The following is a 22,068-nucleotide window of genomic DNA, read 5'->3' as shown; positions in this document are numbered from 1 at the left end:
TAAATAGGATGTATATATAAATACACACAAATGCATATATATATATATATATATATATATATATATATATATATATATATATATATTTATATTTATTTATTTATTTAAATCAGGCCTTTTCAAACGTTTAGACACCACTGACCCCCGTCCTGAAGTCTTTTATTAACACCCAATTAATATGCAAAAAAAGATATATAATATAACATTAGTTTGTATTAAGTTACTTTATTATATATATTTTCTACTCACGATAATAATGTGCTGTTAAATGTATCATTTATTTAAATGTTATTTATATTAATCACCTTTTTATTCATTTAGTTTTGTTGTATTTGTGTATATCGTATTATTATAGTCTACATGTTATTTTTTACAATTTTACTATGGGCTTTTACACATGTATTTATTTTAATCTAATTTGTTTTAGTCGTATTATTGTTCATTTTTTACATTTTTATCAAACGATAATTTAACATTCAATCATTTAATCTCATTTATTTGTTTAATCTTTTTTTTCTCCAGACTTAAGCCAATTTATAACAAATGTATTAAATTCGTAATGAAGCTAATTTATTTACTTATTTTGTACGTTTTATCATATGTTAATTGAATCATGTTTTTTTCTCTAGACTTCCTCGGACACCATTTGAAAAAGCCCTGATATAAATTATATAAATAATACACACACACGTAAACACAAACCTTTATTTTGGATGCGATTAATCGTTTGACAGCACTAAATACTTTTCAAATAAAAATGAGATGAGTCTTCGAAAGTCGCCTGAGCCGCTGCTATTGGCTGATGCGCACAGTAGGCGGAGTGTAATCGGGTGACGTGGGAGAGCGTCCTGCGCTGCTATTGGCTGCCGCTCACGGTGGGCGGGGTTCATCAGCCCCGCTCGAAGCTGTAATGTTCCCCCAGTGTCAGTCGCTCCGCGCCGGGTAATGAAGCTGCGGCTCCCGCTGACTCTCCAGCTCAGATGCGGATAACACACACACACACACACTCGCCACTGCACCATGACAACAAACTCGCGGTACTGTAGTTCTGGATATTAACATAAGCTCGGCTGTTTTGGATTTCATGGTTTGGTGAGTGCATTCCTCTTGATGTTAACAGTGTTATTGCACTGCAGCAGTTTATACACTGATGCATATAAAATAATATCTGATGGGGAATATGAATATACACTGATGCATAATGCTCGATTATAACCTGACGGGGAACATGAATATACATTGATGCATAATGCTCGATTATTAATGAATTATAGACGACATTAAACGCCAATGCATGCATAATATATCCTCATGCTGCTAGGAAATGAATGAAAATAATAATAACAGCAATAATACTGGTGTTATTATTATACTTATTAATTAGTAAATAAAATCTGAAGAATAATCATGAGCAGTAAAAATAATACCGCTATTATTTACGTATTGGTGCGAATAATAATAGCCTACATTCTTATTATATATATATATATATATATATATATATATATATATATATATATATATATATATATATATATATATATATATAATTATTATTATTTTAATTTTAAATATTTTTTTATAATAAATTATTATCCAGCTAACAAAATGTCTGTACTGATAAATCTTATAATTTGCATTTATTTATTTATTTTTGGTCTAGATATGCATTGATGATATTCCTTTTGTCCTTTTCATCATGTAAACGTATTCCCCCTTTAAGAAGTGTGTGTGTGTGTGTGTGTGTGTGTGTGTGTGTGTGTGTGTGTGTGTGTGTGTGTGTGTGTGTGTGTGTGTGTGTGTGTGTGTGTGTGTGTGTGTGTGTGTGTGTGTGTGTGTGTGTGTACGCTGCTGTTGTTCTCAGTGCGGATAGGATGAGTCTGCAGGTATCCGCAGGTCACCCAGAACTCAACACCGTTAAATGGATGCTGTCAGAGGCCGGATGAAAAATGAGCCGAGCGTTCTGGGGAACGAGTGTGTGTTTCTGATGCTCATGGCCTCTGGCGGAGCTCAGCATCCTCAGCTGCTGCTGAACGCCTTACACACACACTCACACACACACACACACACACTGGACAGTGTCCCGCTGGTTTGGGCCGGATGAATGCGCTCATGTGCGATGGCTCTGTGGTCTGAACACCAGCTGAGAGTCAGTTTCTCTCTACAGCGGTCTACATGTGCATGCTCATTCTTCAGTCAGCTTTTATTATGCACACTAACACACACACACACACACACACACAAGTTAGGTTTTTGTGAATTGTGGGGACTTTCCATAAGCGTAATGGATTTTATACTGTACAAACTGTACACTTTATCACCCTACACTGCCCCTAAACCTACCCATCACACACACACACACACACACTGCCCCTAAACCTACCCATCACACACACACACACACACACACTGCCCCTAAACCTACCCATCACACACACACACACACACTGCCCCTAAACCTACCCATCACACACACACACACACACACACACACACACTGCCCCTAAACCTACCCATCACACACACACACACACACTGCCCGTAAACCTACACATCACACACACACACACTGTCCCTAAACCTACCCATCACACACACACACACACACTGCTCCTAAACCTACCCATCACACACACACACACACACACACTGCTCCTAAACCTACCCATCACACACACACACACACACACTGCCCCTAAACCTACCCATCACACACACACACTGCCCCTAAACCTACCCATCACACACACACACACACACACACTGCCCCTAAACCTACCCATCACACACACACACACACTCACACACAAACTGCCCCTAAACCTACACATCACACACACACACACTGCCCCTAAACCTACCCATCACACACACACACACACACACACTGCCCCTAAACCTACACATCACACACACACACACACACACACACACTGCCCCTAAACCTACCTATCACACACATAAACACACACACCCACACTGCTCCTAAACCTACCCATCACACACACACACACACACTGCCCCTAAACCTACCCATCACACACACACACACACTGCCCCTAAACCTACCCATCACACACACACACACACACTGCTCCTAAACCTACCCATCACACACACACACACTGCCCCTAAACCTACCCATCACACACACACACACATCTGTTTGATCTGATTAGTAGCCTGTGTTTCTGGTTGGCAGTGCCTTGAGTAGCATGAGAAATGAGGACTTTGTGTGGCTTTGAGTGTGTGTGTTACACACACATGAGTGGAGACGTTATGGCGAGTTGATCTTATGATTTTAAAGTTATAATTTATACGCTGTTGACCGTCATTTAGTCCTTTATATCCAGTGCCGCGGGTCCGTGGAGCTAAAGGTTTGAGAGGGCCCGATTTAGAGCTTACATTTTATTACAGCATATATGGATTTGTTTTTTGGAAGTGTATGATTAAGTGCCATCAGCATCACAAAATTAAAACATTGTCTCCCACTTATTTCTCATTGGTTGGTCAAACTGGAGGCCACGCCTCAGACACACACCATTGGTTGAGTCAGTGTTGCTGTGTCGGGCTGGTCAGGATGCTGGAAGAAAACAGAGCAATGGACCCGTTTCACAGACCATACACAGATCAGCCATGACATTATGACCTAATCTTGTGTTGGTCACTCTTTTGCTGACCCGTCTCTGATGGACTCCTCTAGACCCCTGAAGGTGTGCTGTGGTATCTGGCACCAAGATGTTAGCAGCAGATCCTTTAAGTCCTGCAAGTTGCGAGGTGGGGCCTCCATGGATCTGACTTGTTTGTTCGGCTCATCCCACAGATGCTCGATTGGATTGAGCTCTGGGGAATCTGGAGGCCGAGTCAACGCCTCAAACTGGTTGTTGTGCTCCTCAAACCATTCCTGAAGCATTTGTGCTTTGTGTCAGGAGCATTATCCTGCTGGAAGAGCCACAGCCACCAGAATACCGTTTCCATCAAAGGCTGAACATGGTCTCAGCAATGCTTAGGTAGGTGGAGCGTGTCAAAGTAACATCCACATGGATGGAGGACCCAAGGTTTCCCAGCAGAACATTGGCCAAAGCATCACACTGCCTCCGCCGGCTCGCCTTCTTCCCATAGTGCATCCTGGGGCCATGTGTTCCCCAGGTAAGCCACACACACACACACACACACACCCGGCCATCCACGTGATGTAAAAGAACACGTGATTCCTCAGACCAGGCCACCTTCTTCCATTGCTCCGTGGTCCAGTTCTGATGCTCACGTGCCACTGTTGGTGCTTTCGGCGGGGTCAGGGGTCAGAGGTCACCCTGACTGGTCCATACGCCTCAAACTGAGCTGCTCTGTGTATTCTGACAGCTTTCTATCAGAACCAGGATTAACTTCTGGAGCAGTTTGAGCTCCAGTAGCTCGTCTGTTTGATCGGACCCCACGGGCCAGCCTTCGCTCCCCACGTGCATCAATGAGCCTTGGCCGCCCATGACCCTGTGGCCGGTTCTCCACTGGTCCTTCCTTGGAGCACTTTTGATAGATACTGACCACTGCAGACCGGGAACAGCCCACAAGAGCTGCAGTTTTGGAGATGCTCTGACCCAGTCGTCTAGCCGTCACAATCTGGCCAAACTCGCTCAAATCCTTACGCTTGCCCATTTCTCCTGCTTCACACACATCAACTCTGAGAACAAAATGTTCACTTGCTGCCTAATATATCCCACCCACTAACAGGTGATGAAGAGATGACCAGTGTTATTCACTTCACCGGTTATAATGTTATGCCTGAACGGTGTATATATATAGATATAGATATGTGTATATACACACACGTCTGCTTCTGAGAACTTATGGAAATGTGAAAGGGTCCACATTGCCACACACATTTCAGACTCACAGAATGTTTATATTAGTCTGAAAGGTCAAATGTGACGTGACTCTTCTCTATCAACGAAAGGTTATCGCATCTGATTGACGTAGATTGTCACTTTCTCCCAATCCCTCCGTCATCTGCCTTTAGTTATAAACCAGTGGCAGAACGTCTTCGAGCGCTGGCGAAGAAAACAAGCGCGCGTGTGTGTGTGTGAGTGAGTGTGAGAAACAGCAGAGCGGCTGTGACATGAATACTGGAGCGAGAGATTAAAGGCCGTGTTTCTTTCCTTCCCTCTTGTCTGCGTTTTCCTGGCTGCGGCTCTGATAACGGAGAGACAAAACAGCTTTCGCTCGGGAATAAATGAGCCAGAACTGTTTGATGACTTTAAGCGGCTGTAATGATAAGGAGTCTGTGCACAAGCGACCCAGAGGACGCCCTGTTCCTGAACGTGTGTGTGTAAAGTCTGTAGAAATGTCTTGAGATGCAGGGCTCGACATTAAGCATGTTCATGTGTTTGTTGCAGTGAGACGCGTTATGGTTCTGCTGTGATCTATTTTCGCTGCTAAAATAGAACAAAAACAGTCAATATCTAAAATATAAGTGACTTAATGTTAATTAATTGTTTATGGAGCTGTCATAGGAAATCCGTGTCATTTTCAGTCATGATGGTATTCAGCAAAAAACACACTCTTGGTTGTGTGATGTTGTTAAAGGTGCACTATGCAACTTTCCGTCCATGGGAGGGCGCCTATTCAAAACAAATGCGTAGTTTGATGTCGTCAAGTGTGAGCACAGCATCTTGGGACATGTGGTCTTCACCTCACAGCCGGTGGAAAATAGGACTCTGGCAGAAATCATATTGATGGATGTGGTTATTAACGTTGCTGTAGTCTAAAGCAGAGCAGGACCGAGTGTTGAGGAGCTGAGCACGGCCACTGGAGCGATTGTAAAACACACACACGCGCGTCGCGAACACCAGGACTTTTATTATGACGGGACGGGACACAGTGGCCGGGCTCGCACGCTATTTCCGCTCTTCCGGTTATGATTTTGAGGTAATGCAGCTCTGTTTTTCATATTAGATACATTTAAGTGTGTTTAAAATGATGTTATGACGTTAGTCTGTGCGTTCGCTCGGCGCTGCTGTGACTTGTTCACACTGCTAAGAGAAAAGCACTTCTGCCAAATAAAACCGAGGGTAGCGCAGATATGACGCGATTGACAGGCGATTCGCTCAAACGCTATGCTGACACCTCCCGGTCCTGAGTTAAAATAGCAATTTTCTCACAATTTACAAATAGTTGGAAACATCTGGGATATTGTAAGTACTCAACAAAAACTACTGAACAAAATATATAACACTGGCCTAGTGGTTTTTGGATATTTTACTGCAAAAATTCTACATAGTGCACCTTCAATTGTATCATATGTTATAAATATAAAAACTGCACATTGTGAATGTTTAGCTCAGTGTCTCGTGTTGTGATTTCTACTCGAGAGGCTGCGGAGCACCAACAGCGCCACGTTCAGTTCATTATATATTATATTATTATCCACTATCTATCGCCACTTCGACTAAACTGATGCACAATCATTCTTGCATTTTGGTGATTTGCTAGTTATTTTTTGTTATTGGCTTTTTAATCTGCTTGTCCGTCGGGTAAGTAAAATTCTCTTTCACTTCCCGTTCAAAAAATCTGCTTGTCCCGGACAAGCGTTAAAGAGTTAGTTCAGCCAGTAATGTAAATCCTGTCATTAATTCCTCCTGTGGTTGGCCAGCCGTCAGTCCTCCGCTCATCTTCACACACAGATGAAGATATTAGTGTTGAAATCCGATGGCTCAGAAAGGCCTTCATTGACACCAATGTCATTTCCTCTCTCAAGACCCATAAAGGCACTAAAGACGTCGTTACAAAGCCCATCTCACTACAGCGGCTCTACAATCATTGATGAAGACACGAGAATAGACCTAAAAAACTAAATAACGACTAGTGATGGGCCGATTTCAAAACAAAGATTTGAACCGTTATGAATCAGTGAATCGATTCATGATTCAGATCGCTAATGTCACGTGATTTCAGGAGTTTGACACGCGTGACGTGATCCGAAGATGCATTACATTAGGGTAAATAATTATTGACAGAATTTTCATTTTTGGGTGAACTAACCCTTTAATGTCGAGCATTGAGAAGTCAAGGTTCGTTTTTACAGCACAGATGATCTATATTTGCATTGCTTTGGCCCGATGAGTCATGTTCTGCACCAGCCCGGCTTATTCGGGGCTCTTTCCAGTCCTGGTGTGAATATGTCAGATTTCCAGACTGCGTTTGAAGTGTGTAATGATGCTTGTTGCTGTGAAGTATTGAGACTCATACTGCACTGCTGAAATAATCCCTGAGGAGAGGTGAGCTATCCTATAAACCACCACCTTACCAACCCACATTCAGTGCCCTAGCAACCGGCCAGAACACTGAAGCGTTGCGTTGGTGAGTTTTGCTCTCAATTGCTGAAAAAGTGCATAAAATATTGATGTTTTTGTTCATGCTGAACGAAGGTGTCATAAGCCGGTTTACTATGGCAAGCCGTGTTAGCGTTTAATCATTCACAGGATATGAATTTATGATATCAACAATTGCATTCTTACTAGTTAAAATGCTTATTTTTGATATCAGGAATTAGATTTCTACCTGTAAATAGTTCCTTCTTAATATCAACGATGACATTTGAATTCTTTATAACAAAAATAAGCATTTTAAGCAGTGAAAAATATTATTATTGATATCTGTAATTGTATTTTCACCTGCCATTCTGCCGTTCAAGAATTGATTTCTTGCTTGTAAAAATTGTACTTTTTGATATCATTAATTGCTGTTCCTAGTAAAATAATATAAATCCCTGATGTGTCAAACTCAATTTTCAATAGTTGAAATGTTAATTTTTGATATGAACATGGAACATTTGTTATTTCTGATGTCAAGAGATGGCAAGCCGTTTTGACGTTTAATCGCTCCCAGGATATGAATTCTTGATATCAACAATGCCATCACTTGTCAACACAAATTAACTGGCAATATTGTATATAAAGGAGTTAATGAACTGCATTGTTTTATAATGTTTCCTGTGGCGCACTTATAATGTTTTCTAATGGATGCGAGACAAACTAAACAATCAAATTACACTTCAAATACATTTTTTCCCCCCAAAGATGGTTTCTATCATTGTAGGCTGTGTTTATAATGCTGATTTAAGTTCAAGTGTTAGTTTTTTTAAATAAGTTTAGTTTTAGTTAGTTATTTGATGCTATAAAGGGGGGGGGGGGGGGGGTCATGATTGACAGCTGAGATTGACGGCTTCTCTGAGTGAAGTTGTCACTGAGGCACTAACAGACTTTTTTCGGGAGGAGATTGGAGCTTTAGCTTTAATTTCTATATTTCTATAACTGTTTATATAGAGTGCCGAAGTCATGACGTCACTTTGTAGGCCAACCCGGAAGTTAGCGGCACATGGGTTCCCTCGATCAAAAGCCTATGCATTTTCCCCATAGACCTTTGGACAATCGGAAAAAATAAGATCTGTGTTCAACAAAGAGTTATGACCCTTACACGTTTTGTCAATCAAGATAATCTTTACAAGTGAATCCAAAATGTACACCGTTTGAAGCCTAAATAAAGCCGTCAGATATAAGATGCTAACGGTAGGCTATAAACGGACTACAGCACACAGTCGCGGATCTACGTCATCATCAAGCTTCCTCAAACTTTATTTAAAAAACACATTCGCTCATTATGATCTGCGCTCTGTGTGAACACTTATCCACTTCTTCATGATAAATATTGACCATTTGTTTTTTCCAAAAATGTTAGAAACTAATTGGGTTTATGCGTGCCTCTCTGAGATGTGTTTTCTCGTTTGTTAATGTTTTATTTATTATTTTGTTAGTTTATATAAAGCTTAATATTATTGTCTTTGTGATTAAGATTAACGTTAGGCTATTATGCCTGATCACCATGCCCCAAATAGACTTTAAAGAATCTTTTGAAGAATCTTTCACTGTATTATGTTTGATTGTATGTTTGCATACCATTTGCTAATTCGGCAGGAAAAAAAGTGCTTTTACCACCTCAGAAGCACTCACGACGTAAGCTATAGCCGTATCAATTTACAATCGTATGTCCTTTTTCTTAGACGATTGATCATATATCGAGGAGTTCTCTCTATAAATCTGGACATGTAGAACAGGGTAGCTTTCATTCGACGACTTGTGGTTCCATCTCAGGACAAAACAAAACACAGTCTACAGTCTCTCCTCAGAAATGAAGAACTGGTGATCGCTTACCTTAATATCATAGATTTGTGTGTATAACAATATTTGGAAACACCACTATTTGAAAGGACTAAATATATAACTATGTATATTAACTGAAAGGTAAACTTCTAAGAACATGAGGCTGAAACGCGGGCTAGTTTTTTATTTTTATTAAACATTTACTTACAGAATTCAAAAGTGACTGAAACGCGGGCTGGTGAGATTTCCTGTTTGTCACGATGACGTCTAAAGTCCCGGCCAAAGGATGTAGTCCCTTTTAGCAACTTGTTAGCAACCGCTGTTTTTAAGACACAATAAAGTTTTAAAAAATCACAAGCAGGTTAGAACTAGTGTCTTTTATGTCATAGATTAAAACGTGAAAATATTTAGAGGCTTTGTTAACCACAGACCTTATTTCAGGAGATTTAGCAAAAACCCATAGACTTTAGAGCGAGGGAACAGGAAGTGCTAAAATGCTAACTCACTTCCGCGTTTGGCCTACAAAGTGACGTCATGACTTCGGCACTCTATTGACATCGACAAAATGAATTGTTCTGCCTCTGCGAGAGTGTGGGCGGGCTTTGATATTGTGCTTCTACTTCCTGCGCTCTATCGCGCAGACTACGGTCCCAAATCTGCGCAAAATATCAGCGCCATATTCAGACCTCTGGATGCTTCAATTGCTTCAGCAGAAGAGAATGAATTTGCATCGTCCATGTTATTTTAAGTCCGTTCTTCCCTCCTTGTCATCTTACTAACACTCCAGGGGGCGGGGCCAAAGTTGCAATGATGAAGTGGACGGGGCCAAAGTTGTGACGATGAATTGGATGGGGCTAGGGTTGTGATGATGAAGTAGGTGGGGCCAGAGTTGTGACGATGAATTGGGTGGGGCTAGGGTTGTGATGATGAAGTAGGTGGGGCCAGAGTTGTGACGATGAATTGGGTGGGGCTAGGGTTGTGATGATGAAGTAGGTGGGGCCAGAGTTGTGACGATGAATTGGATGGGGCTAGGGTTGTGATGATGAAGTAGGTGGGGCCAGAGTTGTGACGATGAATTGGGTGGGGCTAGGGTTGTGATGATGAAGTAGGCGGGGCCAGAGTTGTGATGATGAAGTAGGTGGGGCCAGAGTTGTGACGATGAATCGGGTGGGGCCAGAGTTGTGATTGATGAAGTGGGGTGGCCAAAGTTGTGATGTTGAAATGGGCGGGGCCAAAGTTGCAATGATAAAGTAGGCTTCGATCTTCTTCTCTAGAGGCGGTCTTTCAATATCTATAATAGGCAATGAGTCGATCTCTGGGCTTGGTTACAATAAAAGCTGTTTTTGGACTAACAGGGAAGTTTTCAGGATATTCTTATAGTATTATGACCTCTTCTATATGTCAAAAGCTTAAGGGAAATTTGATTTTGCAGTTCATGACCCCTTCAAAATGTTAGTTACTCATTATTAATCACTCATATTTTTAATATCCCCCCTCCATAGAAAATGTTGATTTAAGATGTGTCTTAGTCTTGCATCTCCGATGCCAAAACAAACATTAAGAACATCTAAAAATGCACTTTTCCAATTATAAAACGCATTTGACCGTCTTGTAAGCACACAGTAGATGTGTGCCTAACCTAACCTAATGTGTGTCTAACCCTAACCCAACAGCAGGTCTGAGTTGTGAACAGTCGAGCTCTTCTTTTAAAATGTAATGAAGTGATTAATAATTCAGACCAGGGTTGCCAGGTTTTCACAACAAAACCCGCCCAATTGCAACTAAAAAACTAGCCCAAAACAAGCCCAATCCCATTTTTACCCTGGTAAAAAAATGCATTCTGGGGGGTAAAATAATGTTTTTTGGCGGGGTCCTTGCTAAAATGAGCATTTCTGAAGCTAAATATCACATAATTGGGGTCACTTTAACCCGCGGACATGAAAAATAGCCTGCGGAAACAGTGTTAAAGTAGTCAAATTCTGCGGGAAGACCGCAGACTTGGCAACACGGCTCCAGACAGACCCAATGAGGACCAGACGATTATAATATTGTGTTAGCCACTACAACAGGGGTTTTCAAACTGGGCTCCGGGGACCTCCAGGGGTCCTCCAGAAGGTTCTAAGGCAGGGGTGTCACACTCAGTTCCTGGAGGGCCAAAGCCCTGCAGAGTTTAGCTCCGACTCTGTTCCAACACACATACCTCTAGTTTTCAAATAAGCCTGAAGGAGTTGATTATCTGGATCAGGTCTGTTTAATTAGGGTTAAAGCTAAGGCTACGTCTACACTAATCCGGATAAATTTAAAAACTGAGTTTTCGTCTAAAAACGCTCTGCGTCCACACTATCATTTTCAATCATTTTCCAAAAAGTGTTCATCTACACTGAAACGTCTGAAAACGCTTACATCCCCGTACTGCGCATGAGCAAATCCAAGACGCTTCGACTTGCGTCATTTCCGCTACTCGTTTATTTACTCTTTGAAATTTTGCGGCAATGTCGAGAAAAGGCACTGAGTTTTTTAAATGGGTCGACAGTGTGGTGGAGTTGTTGCTGCGAGTAAAACATGAATATAAAGTGATAAAAGCAAGTGAAAATGTAGACTGGGGGTGCGTCTCAATCAGCTCCCTGGTTCACTAGTCAGGGCACAGATCAGAACATAAGTCAATGGGCTGACTCCCTGATCAGTGCCCTGACTACTGAACCAGGGAGCTGATTGAGACGCAGCCTGGGAGACGTGCCAAAATAAATACGGCATGAAGGTCATATGACTGCATCACATGGCTAAAAATGTGTCATCGTATTAAAAAGCCTCCGTTTTCACAGTCCACACTACGACGTGAAGACGGCGTTTTCAAATGTATCCGCTTTGGAGAGCGTTTTCTTTCATTGACTTAAAACGCTGTCTCAGTGTGGACGGAAGGCCAAAACGGAGAGAAAAATATACGTTTTCAAATGAAAACGTGTTAGTGTGGACATGGCCTAAACTCTGCAGGGCTTCGGCCCTCCAGGAACTGAATTTGACACCCCTGTTCTAAGGGGTCCCCAGAAATTTTCAGAGAATAAAAAGACAAAGCAAAAATGGATAAAGTCTACCGAATATTCTGTTTCTCTCCTTTCTTGCCATATACGTCCCAGAATTGTACATGTTTGCTTTGTATCTTTCTAGTGAGTCCCTTTATCAGCGAGATTCGGTAGATACGAGATACCTGAGATACACTGGGGCACTGCTTACATACATTTATTGTGAAAGTTGCTTATACAAATAACTTTTACTTGAAAATGTTCTTTATTCAGGTTTATACATACAACATTAAGTATAGGCAATTTAATATGTTGTATTTATAATGTCACATGTACTATTTATTTAACAGTTTAAATGTTTTTTCGTACATAAATAGTTTGATTTTAGGAAGGGTCCCTCATAAAGGTTCATCCTATTTAGGGGGTCCTTGGCATCATCACTGGAAGACTCCTGAGCCATGGAAGCGTGGTGAGATTAGCAGGTGAGATCCGGGGAAGTGTCCTTCACGTGCGTTTGCTGTTGTTTGTGTTGCAGTGAAGCCGAGAGATTGTCAGCAGAATGAGCTCTTCTCCCGTCGACATCCTGGAGGAACTGCAGCTCTTCGCAGCTCAAAACCTGGAGAAGGTCGAGGTCAACAAATACTATGAGGTCATGCGGGAGCTCGGCAAGGGGACTTATGGGAAGGTGGACCTCGTCATCCATAAGACCAGAGGTACGGCCCAAACCAGAACGCTGCAGTAGGGAGTTTTTAGAAAACTTTGACTTAGCCTGAAAATTTGAACAAGCTCAACTCACTGCTCATTTCAAAACAAAGCTTCGAACTGAGTCAGTGAATCGATTCATGATTCGGATCGCAGGGCTGGACATTAAGCATGTTCATGTGCGTGTCCTTCGGATAAGTAAATCGTTCATTCACTTGTCCGAGTAAAAAATTAGCTTGTCCCGGAAAAAAGTTCTATATTTTTTTAATTTTGTGTGTGTGTGTGTGTGTTTGTTGTAACTATAATTTATTCTGAAGCAATATTCTCACCAGTGTTCATTCAGCTTTGACATATTTACATTTACATATTTGTGTTTTTTTTTTTTTTTATTGAATCATTTCAAATTTATTTGAATATTTTTACCTTTTATAAAGGACATTTCCCCCCTAATCTTATTAAATATAGCCTATGCTTCAGGTTTAATTTTATATTGTTAAATTTGATCAATACATTAAATTAAATGAAGACACTATAAAGGCTGTTAACAATAAAATTAAATAATTTACACTGTAAAATTACAACTGCAATAAATAATGTTTTGAGATTTGTAGTTTTGAATAGACAAATAAGAAATGTTGGAAAGTGAAACTAAACCACCAGTTGGTGGCAGCAGGTGAGTCTTAATGAGTGAGTCATTGAGTCGTTCATTCAAACGATTCATTCAAACACTGAATCGTTCAGAAACACACTTGTTGCTGTGAGACGCGTTACGGGTCTGCTGTGTGTGAACGATTTTCGCTGCTGAAATAGAAAAGCACTCAATATAGCATCTAAAATAGAAGTGACTTTAAGTGAATGTAAATGTAAGTGAATGTTAATTAATTGTTTCTGAAACTGTCATATATAATCAGTGTCACTTTCAGTCGTGATGGTCTTCAGGAAACGGCTCAAACGCTCTAGTGTTGTAATTTCTCCTCGAGAGGCTGCACGAGCGTCAACAGCGCCACCCTACTATCGTCAGTTCATCATATATTATTATCCACTATCGATCGCCACTTACACTAAATTAATGCACAATCATTCGTGCATTTTGGTGGTTTGCTAGTTATTTTTTGTTTTAATCAGGTTCTTGTCCATCGGGCAAGTAAAATTCTCTTTCACTGGTCCCTTCAAAAAATCCACTTGTCCCGGACAAGCGTTAATGTCGAGCCCTGGCGTGTCAAACTGCTGAAGTCACGTGACTTTGGCGATCCGAATCATGAATCGATTCACTGACTCATAACGGTTCGAAGCTTTGTTCTGAAATCGGCCATCACTATATAAGTCGTTATTTAGTGTTTTTTGCGCACTAACTCTATTCTGGCCTCTTCATCAATGATTGTAGAGCCGCTGTAGTGAGATGGGCTTTGTAACGACGTCTTTAGTGCCTTTATGGGTCTTGAGAGAGGATATGACATTGGTGTCAATGAAGGCCTTTCTGAGCCATCGGATTTCAATTATTGTTTGTCCAAAAAAAAAAAATTTGTGTACTGTGCTAATTAACTGAGATTTCTTCCAGCTCTTACAGGTTGTTGACCTTGTTTGTTTCGTTGCTTCTATTACTCTCCCCTTTTTTTTAAGTCGCTTTGGATAAAAGCGTCTGCTAAATGATCAAATGTAAATGTAAAAGTAACACTAATATCTTCATCTGTGTGTCAAGATGAACGGAGGTCTGACAGCTGGCCAACCACATTAAGACATTAAAAGTCATAATTATGACATGACATAATTTTTAAAAAATCTCATAATTAAAGTAATTATTATGACATACTAAACCATAATTATGACATTAAAAAGTTGAAGTTATGAGAAATAATTTTTTTGTCAATGTCAGTCTTGATAATATATAAATATGACAAGACTGATAATATATATATATATATATATAGTTGTTTTTTTTAAACTAAAATTATGAAAAGTAACAAACATGCACAACAAAACTCAAAAATATGATTAAAATCAATGATACTTGTTAAAATATTTAGATATTCATATTTTATTCTGATAAGTATGTGTGTGATGATTTTTTTCTTCTTTAAAAGGTGTTTGGGTTTTTGCAGAAAGCCTTTCAGGAATCACTCTTGTAGAGTCTCGTGAAGTTCAATGATTTCACAGCATTTATTAAACACTGATTTATAGTTTAGAGCAAAATGGAAGAAGACGGATGTCCAAATGCTCATTTAGTGGAGTATTCACATAAACAAAGTTGATTCTGTCTTCAGTGAAGGTGAACAGTGTGAGAATATCAGATGTGTATCAGTGTATTGGATCCGTGCATTCGGCCTTAAAGTGACAGCAGCTTTGTAACTTTTCTACAAGTATTTAAATGAGTTTAAGTTAGTCGTCTGCTAGTGTGTCAGATGGAGCGTCACTGACTGGCTTAAACCATGATGGCATAATGTGCATTTATACAACTATAATACAATAATGCGGCGACATAAAGAAGGACATTTACTTTTAAGTTCTTTTGAAAACAAATACTTCTGTACTTTTACTTCAGTAAAAATCTGTTTTTACAACTTTCACTTGTAACGGAGTAATATTGGACCAGCAGTACTTTTACTCTTTCTCAAGTAATGAAGTTTGTCCAGCTCTGGTTCTGATTGGATATGGATGTGCTGGTGTGTGTTCTTCAGCTGTGAGCAGAGATGGACTCTCATGTTCTGCTCGCTCCACAGGCACGAAGATGGCTCTGAAGTTCCTGAAGAAGAAGAGCACCAAGCTGAAGAGCTTCCTAAGGGAGTACAGCATCTCGCTCTACCTCTCGCCCTGTCCCTTCGTCATCAACATGTACGGCATCGCGTTCGAAACCGAGGAGTATTATGTGTTTGCACAGGAGTACGCGCCATCTGGAGATCTGTTCGATATCATCCCCCCACAGGTAAATCATCATCATCATCATTATTCCCATCTGCATCATCATCATCTTCATCTCATCCGTCCTTCGGGTCATTTTGACCCGAAACTCCTTTTTTAAATGGTCTTTTTATTAGGGCTACACATTCACACCGAAACGTTTATCATTTATTATGAACGTTCCGTTGTATCATTCATTGTGGAAGTGTTACTTTTGAACGTTCCGTTGTATCATTCATTGTGGAAGTGTTACTTTTGAACGTTCCGTTGTATCATTCATCGTGGAAGTGTTACTTTTGAACGTTCCGTTGTATCATTCATCGTGGAAGTGTTACTTTAGAACGTTCTGTTGTATCATTCATCGTGGAAGTGTTACTTTTGAACGTTCCGTTGTATCATTCATCGTGGAAGTGTTACTTTTGAACGTTCCGTTGTATCATTCATCGCGGAAGTGTTACTTTTGAATGTTCCATTGTATCATTCATTGCGGAAGTGTTACTTTTGAACGTTCCGTTGTATCATTCATCGCGGAAGTGTTTCTTTTGAACGTTCCGTTGTATCATTCATTGTGGAAGTGTTACTTTTGAACGTTCCGTTGTATCATTCATTGTGGAAGTGTTACTTTTGAACGTTCCGTTGTATCATTCATTGTGGAAGTGTTACTTTTGAACGTTCCGTTGTATCATTCATCGTGGAAGTGCTACTTTTGAACGTTTCGTTGTATCATTCATTGTGGAAGTGTTACTTTTGAACGTTCCGTTGTATCATTCATCGTGGAAGTGTTACTTTTGAATGTTCCGTTGTATCATTCATTGTGGAAGTGTTACTTTTGAACGTTCCGTTGTATCATTCATCGTGGAAGTGTTACTTTTGAACGTTTCGTTGTATCATTCATCGTGGAAGTGTTACTTTTGAACGTTCCGTTGTATCATTCATTGTGGAAGTGTTACTTTTGAACGTTCTGTTGTATCATTCATCGTGGAAGTGTTACTTTTGAACGTTCCGTTGTATCATTCATTGTGGAAGTGTTACTTTTGAACGTTTCGTTGTATTATTCATCGTGGAAGTGTTACTTTTGAACGTTCCGTTGTATCATTCATTGTGGAAGTGTTACTTTTGAACGTTCCGTTGTATCATTCATTGTGGAAGTGTTACTTTTGAACGTTCTGTTGTATCATTCATCGTGGAAGTGTTACTTTAGAACATTCTGTTGTATCATTCATTGTGGAAGTGTTACTTTTGAACGTTCCGTTGTATCATTCATTGTGGAAGTGTTACTTTAGAACGTTCTGTTGTATCATTCATCGTGGAAGTGTTACTTTTGAACGTTCTGTTGTATCATTCATTGTGGAAGTGTTACTTTTGAACGTTCCGTTGTATCATTCATCGTGGAAGTGTTACTTTTGAACGTTCCATTGTATCATTCATCGTGGAAGTGTTACTTTAGAACGTTCTGTTGTATCATTCATCGTGGAAGTGTTACTTTTGAACGTTCCGTTTTATCATTCATCGTGGAAGTGTTACTTTTGAATGTTCCATTGTAACTAAAAGTTACAACTAAGAGACAAGAAAATTCTCCATGAATGGTGTATAGATAATGTTTCTGTTTTGAGAATCTTATTAAAGACCAGATCTCTTTGCATGAACATTACTGGAAGAACTTTGAGAGAACCCGTTCTAAAGTGATAGTTGAGCCATAAATGAGCCTGTGATGTTTATCTGCAGGGCGTCCGAGATGTCGGTGTGTGTGTTTCTTCAGGAGAACACAAATGAAGATTTTTAACTCAACCGTTGCTCGTATAATGCGTGTCAATGGGGTGTATTTCTATGAGAGTAAAACACACACAGACATACGAATCCTTATTAAACCCTGAGGCTCGGGGAGACACATTGATGTCTTAAGACACGAAACGGTCACTTTCTGCCAGAAACACAACAGTATTTGTGTTATTTTACCTCATATCAGACGAATCTCATCTAGTGTTCCCAACGCTATTACCTTCCCTGAAGAAGGTCAAAATCCCGGCATGATCATAGATGCATCATTAGTGCCTGCACGGATCTGTCGAATGAGGCATCTATGTAAATAAATCTATGATCGCACCGGTATTTTGACCATATTCGACGGAAGTAATGGTGCTGGGAACACTAGATGAGATTCGTCTGATATGAGGTAAAATAACACAAATACTGTTGTGTTTCTGGCAGAAAGCGAGTATTCTGTCCATTTTATCACGAAACTCAAACAATAAATGCCATCAGCTGAGCTCTGATCATTGCTGATGTGTGTGTGTGTGTGTGTGTGTGTGTGTGTGTGTGTGTGTGTGTGTGTGTGTGTGTGTGTGCTTGTTTTTGTGACATATGAGGACACAAATGTGTATAATGCCATGGGTATGACACAGGTATTACAGGAGAGGGTGAAATATGAGGACATTACCCATGTCCCCACTTTACAAAAGGCTTATAAATCACACAGGAGGAGTTTTTATGAGAAAGTAAAAAAAAATGCAGAATGTTTCCTGTGATGGGTTGTGTGTGTGTGTGTGTGTGTGTGTGTGTGTGTGTGTGTGTGTGTGTGTGTGTGTGTGTGTGTGTGTGTGTGTGTGTGTGTGTGTGTGTGTGTGTGTGTGTGTGTGTGTGTGTGTGTGTGTGTGTGTGTGTGTGTGTGTGTGTGTGAGTGAGTGTGTTTGTTTGTGTGATGGGTAGGTTTAGCGGTAGGGGCTGTGTGTGTACGTGCTGGTCATCAGCTAAGGTCTGACCACTGCTGATGTGTGTGTGTGTGCAGGTGGGACTCCCGGAGCCGGTGGCCAAGCGTTGTGTCCATCAGGTCTCCATCGCTCTGGACTTCCTGCACTCCAAGAAGCTGGTGCACCGAGACATCAAGCCCGAGAACATCCTGATCTTCGACAGGGAGTGCCGGAAGGTGAAGCTGTCGGACTTCGGCATGACGCGGCGCTCCGGCTCTCCGGTGAAGCGAGTGAGCGGAACCATCCCATACACGGCCCCGGAGCTGTGCGCGGCAGCCCAGGCTCAAGGCTTTACCGTGGGCTCCAGCACCGACGTCTGGGCCTTCGGAGTGCTGATCTTCTGCATGCTCACCGGGAACTTCCCCTGGGAGAAGGCCCAGCCGGCCGACCCGTTCTATGAGGAGTTTGTGCGCTGGCAGCGGCGGCGGTCCGGATCGGTGCCGTCCCAGTGGCGCCGCTTTACGGATGAAGCGCTCCGGATGTTCCGGAAGCTCCTGGCTTTGGACCCGGAACGCCGCTGCTCCGTTAAAGACGTGTTTGTGCACTTTGGACAGCGCTGGATGCTGGATGGGCCGACTGGAGCTAACCCGTCCGCGCCGAACTCTTCACCCGAGGAGGAGGAGCTGCTGGCGGACCGGCTGAAGAACCAGAGCCTGTCTCCGCCGGAGGCCCGGATCGGAGGCCCGGAGTCAGGCCGCTTCAGCTCCGTCTCCACACACAGCTCAGAGTCCTCCATTAACAGCTATGAGCGCTCGGCCAGAGACAGTCCTCCGAGCAGCCGCATGCTGGTCACCACGCCCATCGAGATCTGTGTGTGAACGCCCACACACACACACACGCGCCTGATACCAGAGCGAGAGACTCCAACACACACACACACGTCTGACACCAGAGCGAAACTCCAACACACACACACACACGTCTGACACCAGAACGAGAGACTCCAACACACACGTCTGACACCAGAGCGAGACTCCAACACACACACACGTCTGACACCAGAGCGAGAGACTCCAACACACACACACACACACACGTCTGACACCAGAGCGAGACTCCAACACACACACACGTCTGACACCAGAGCGAGAGACTCCAACACACACACACACACACACGTCTGACACCAGAGCGAGACTCCAACACACACACACACACACGTCTGACACCAGAGCGAGACTCCAACACACACACACACACACGTCTGATACCAGTGCGAAACTCCAACACACGCACACACACACACACGTCTGACACCAGAACGAGAGACTCCAACACACACACGTCTGACACCAGAGCAAAACTCCAACACACACACACACACACGTCTGATACCAGTGCGAAACTCCAACACACGCACACACACACACACACGTCTGACACCAGAGCGAAACTCCAACACACACACACACACACGTCTGATACCAGTGCGAAACTCCAACATACGCGCACACACACACACACACGTCTGACACCAGAGCGAAACTCCAACACACACACACACACACGTCTGATACCAGTGCGAAACTCCAACACACGCACACACACACACACACGTCTGACACCAGAACAAGAGACTCCAACACACACACGTCTGACACCAGAGCGAGAGACTCCAACACACACACACACACGTCTGACACCAGAGCGAGAGACTCCAACACACACACACGTCTGACACCAGAGCGAGACTCCAACACACACACACGTCTGACACCAGAGCGAGAGACTCCAACACACACACACACACACACACACACACGTCTGACACCAGAGCAAGACTCCAACACACACACACACACACGTCTGACACCAGAGCGAGACTCCAACACACACACACACACACACGTCTGACACCAGAGCGAGAGACTCCAACACACACACACACACGTCTGACACCAGAGCGAGACTCCAACACACACACACACACACACACACGTCTGACACCAGAGCGAGAGACTCCAACACACACACACACACATGTCTGACACCAGAGCGAGAGACTCCCACACACACACACGTCTGACACCAGAGCGAGACTCCAACACACACACACACACGTCTGACACCAGAGCGAGACTCCAACACACACACACACACGTCTGACACCAGAGCGAAGCTCCAACACACACACACAGGTCTGACACCAGAGGGAGACTCCAACACACACACACGTCTGACACCAGAGCGAGACTCCAACACACACACACACACACACACACGTCTGACACCAGAGCGAGACTCCAACACACACACACACACACACACACACACGTCTGACACCAGAGCGAGACTCCAACACACACACACACACACACACACACACGTCTGACACCAGAGCGAAGCTCCAATACACACACACACACACACACACACACGTCTGACACCAGAGCGAAGCTCCAATACACACACACACACGTCTGACACCAGAGCGAGACTCCAACACACACACACACACGTCTGACACTAGAGCGAGAGACTCCAACACACACACACACACACGTCTGACACCAGAGCGAGAGACTCCAACACACACACACACACACACACACGTCTGACACCAGAGTGAGACTCCAACACACACACACACGTCTGACACCAGAGCGAGAGACTCCAACACACACACACACACGTCTGACACCAGAGCGAGAGACTCCAACACACACAAACACACGTCTGACACCAGAGCGAGAGACTCCAACACACACACACACACACGTCTGACACCAGAGCGAGAGACTCCAACACACACACACACACACGTCTGACACCAGAGCGAGACTCCAACACACACACACACGTCTGACACCAGAGCGAGAGACTCCAACACACACACACACACACACACACGTCTGACACCAGAGTGAGACTCCAACACACACACACACGTCTGACACCAGAGCGAGAGACTCCAACACACACACACACACACGTCTGACACCAGAGCGAAGCTCCAACACACACACACACACACACACGTCTGACACCAGAGCGAGAGATTCCAACACACACACACGTCTGACACCAGAGCGAAGCTCCAACACACACACACACACACACACGTCTGACACCAGAGCGAGAGATTCCAACACACACACACACACACGTCTGACACCAGAGCGAGAGAGTCCAACACACACACACATGTCTGACACCAGAGCGAAGCTCCAACACACACACACACGTCTGACACCAGAGCGAGACTCCAACACACACACACGTCTGACACCAGAGCGAGAGACTCCAACACACACACACACACACGTCTGACACCAGAGCGAGAGACTCCAACACACACACACACACATGTCTGACACCAGAGCGAGAGACTCCAACACACACACACACGTCTGACACCAGAGCGAGACTCCAACACACACACACACACACACACACACACGTCTGACACCAGAGCGAGACTCCAACACACACACACACGTCTGACACCAGAGCGAGAGACTCCAACACACACACACACACACACACACGTCTGACACCAGAGTGAGACTCCAACACACACACACACGTCTGACACCAGAGCGAGAGACTCCA

General features: G+C 42.9%; 1 protein-coding gene across 2 annotated transcripts; it reads left to right on the top strand.

The window, feature by feature from the left end:
• The first annotated feature begins 931 nt into the window (after positions 1-931).
• Positions 932-19,558, top strand: bsk146 (brain specific kinase 146). 2 transcript variants are annotated; one of them, XM_067430122.1, is made up of 4 exons: positions 932-1,092; positions 12,708-12,885; positions 15,592-15,794; positions 18,555-19,555. In XM_067430122.1, exons 2-4 carry the CDS (start codon positions 12,732-12,734, stop codon positions 19,332-19,334), a joined length of 1,137 nt encoding a protein of 378 aa, XP_067286223.1. In that variant the 5' UTR covers positions 932-1,092; positions 12,708-12,731; the 3' UTR covers positions 19,335-19,555. The 2 variants fall into 2 exon arrangements, with proteins under 2 accessions (XP_067286223.1, XP_067286224.1); XM_067430123.1 differs by lacking the exon at positions 932-1,092 and having other exon boundaries at positions 18,555-19,558.
• Positions 19,559-22,068: the final 2,510 nt, after the last annotated feature.

The sequence above is a fragment of the Pseudorasbora parva genome, chromosome 21, assembly GCF_024679245.1.
Source record: "Pseudorasbora parva isolate DD20220531a chromosome 21, ASM2467924v1, whole genome shotgun sequence".
In the NCBI taxonomy this organism is placed as follows: domain Eukaryota; kingdom Metazoa; phylum Chordata; class Actinopteri; order Cypriniformes; family Gobionidae; genus Pseudorasbora; species Pseudorasbora parva.
The sequence above is the reverse complement of the archived record's forward strand: the minus strand, read 5'-3'. Positions and strand labels throughout refer to the sequence as shown.

Coding starts and splice junctions, on each gene's coding strand:
- bsk146 (XM_067430123.1), top strand. CDS start 12,732: ATGAGCTCTTCTCCCGTCGACATCCTGGAGGAACTGCAGCTCTTCGCA. Junction 12,886..15,591: donor CGTCATCCATAAGACCAGAG/GTACGGCCCAAA, acceptor CTCGCTCCACAG/GCACGAAGATGGCTCTGAAG. Junction 15,795..18,554: donor TCGATATCATCCCCCCACAG/GTAAATCATCAT, acceptor GTGTGTGTGCAG/GTGGGACTCCCGGAGCCGGT.